Source organism: Mangifera indica, chromosome 9 (genome assembly GCF_011075055.1).
Source record: "Mangifera indica cultivar Alphonso chromosome 9, CATAS_Mindica_2.1, whole genome shotgun sequence".
Taxonomy (NCBI): Eukaryota; Viridiplantae; Streptophyta; class Magnoliopsida; order Sapindales; family Anacardiaceae; genus Mangifera; species Mangifera indica.
The window spans coordinates 13,563,147-13,565,495 of record NC_058145.1 but is presented as its reverse complement, the minus strand read 5'-3'; the positions used below and the strand labels follow the sequence as shown (position 1 = coordinate 13,565,495).

At 37.4% G+C, this 2,349-nt stretch overlaps 1 protein-coding gene across 1 annotated transcript; it reads right to left on the bottom strand.

The window, feature by feature from the left end:
- Positions 1-2,349, bottom strand: LOC123226051 (F-box/kelch-repeat protein At5g60570-like). The gene is made up of 3 exons (XM_044650514.1): positions 2,199-2,349; positions 1,837-1,917; positions 1-1,521 (listed from the first exon to the last, which is right to left on the bottom strand). Exon 3 carries the CDS (start codon positions 1,474-1,476, stop codon positions 310-312), a length of 1,167 nt encoding a protein of 388 aa, XP_044506449.1. The 5' UTR covers positions 1,477-1,521; positions 1,837-1,917; positions 2,199-2,349; the 3' UTR covers positions 1-309.

Genomic DNA, 2,349 nt, shown 5'->3' with positions numbered 1-2,349 from the left:
TTCATTCAACAATGAAGCTTTCAATTTATTGTAAATAAATTCATTGACTGTGGATCAGAAATGGGATTTGAAAGATACATGATCAGAGTGACCCAACTGAGTACTCCTGAAAGCAGATAAATTGAATAATCATGAAGTTTTTGGATACAGACATGTTAAGCAAAAAGTAACTGAATTCACATATTGTGAAAGGCTAGCTCATCAATGATTAATTTTAGTCAATCAAATAATAAGCAGGAAAGCACCCTACAGAGCAATGCAGGTTGCAGAAATCTGCTCTTCATCCATTGAGTCAATCTAAAAGAATTATCAGCAACCCATGATGGCACAGTTGTACACGAATACCCCAACATGCTCCTTCACACCAAGCACCTTCCAATCCAAGGTGCCATTATTAACTCCTGATTTTGGACACCAAGAGTTCAACACAATAGCTTCACCTTCTGGGCCTCTTTGCCCACCCACAACCAAAAGTTTATCTCCGCAAGCCTTAAATGCCAGACCCCAGCCATTCGAAGAATCAGCCCTAACTGGAAGCCTTCCCAACACATCCCAGGCGTTCTTCACCTTGTCATACTTTTTCACCATATTAGTCAAATACTCAACTGCATAGAGCTGGTTATCAACAACAGCTACAAGTGGAGGAGCCTGGGCAGCTCTATTAACATTTGGATACATTCCTTCTATCTTCGTCCATTTCTCCGTTTCAAAATCAAACTCCTCCCCACACGTTAATGAATCAGTAGGACTTGACATTCCACCAATGACGTAGAATTTGCCATCCATAAAAAAACCAGAGCACAATCTACGTGGTGAATTCATTTTGGGTAGCATTTTCCATTTACCCGACGTAGAGTCATATAACTCTGCTGAATTCAAAACTTGTCCATACTTATCACTACCACCAGCAACAATAGCAATAGAACCAAGACTACCTGACCCAAACAGACAACGGGGGTGATTCATTCCCTCACACTTCATCCAACCACAATGGACCAAACTATACTTCCAAATCGCAAAACCAAATAATTCACGCCCAAAAACCAATAATTCACTACCCACAGCCAATGACTCTTTATCTGCATGGTTGAAACACTCATCACAAGGTATCTTAGGCAAAGTCATCCATTTGTTTCTCATGGTATCAAATGCTTCCCAACCCCGTGGATCACAAACTAAATACACCCAATGCTCTACAATGCCTAGTTGCTTCCTCAATTCATACAAATACCCACTTTTGATTAATTTATGAAACCTCTTATTTATACATGACAAAGAAGCATAGTCTGATCTACACACCAAAGCAAGACAGTTCAAGGCCACATCATCAATAAGACCAGGAAATAGTGAATAATTTGGCCCAATTCGGCAACAACCATCATTTACTGCTTCCTCCGAATTCACTATTGAAAAACAATTGACTTCTTCATTTTCTATCTCCTCCACAATATCATCCAAACGAGCTTTCTTTATCATTTTGAACAAGTATCTTTATATATTCCAACAAAATCAAACAAATTTCTGAAAAAAAATCAAGTTCGACAAAATGTCAAGGAAAAAAGGAAAAAAAAAAGTTTCAACTCACAATCCTCACATATGCTCCCAATAACCCGAAAACAAATTCCGATCTTTCCCTAAAATCAATCTCCATCTACTGATTCTTACCATAAATAAAACAAATCAAAACATTTAAACTCGTATCACCATCTGGACTAAAAGAATCCCCATGGTTTACAACTATTTGAGAAACCCTTGACGACCCAAATTCGCAATAGATTCAAAAAAATTATAATTATAACAATAAGTCGATATGAGAGAGAATATAAAAAGTCAAACCCAATTCCCGCGATAGGACCGAACAAACGAGATTTTCCGGGAATTCTTCAAACTTTTGTCTAACAACTCAAACAGATTTACCTGAAAAAGGAAAAAAAATACAATTGAAAATAATACAAATACCATAAAAAAAATCATATACTCAACAGTTAAACAAGCAAGAATATCAATTAAAATTCTAAAATCACAGTCGGATCCGATACAAAATTACCAAAAAGGAAATTTAGTTTGGATCCAAATCACAATCCAGCGTACAAATTGGGATCCATATCAGGTAATTGTTCGGATCTCGCCGAATAAAATTGCAACAAATGGAGATTTTCATGGGCGAAAAACGTGAAATGAGAATTTGTAGTTCGTACCATAACTTTCAACGGGATTACCGGAAGTAGCGAATCATTTCGCCGGGAAATTAGCCGGAAACTATACGGCTTTAGACATAGCGCCGGAGTCCAGCTAGTTGAGGAAAGAGATTGTCGTACAAGAAAAACTGAAAAAGTGAAGTGGTGAAGA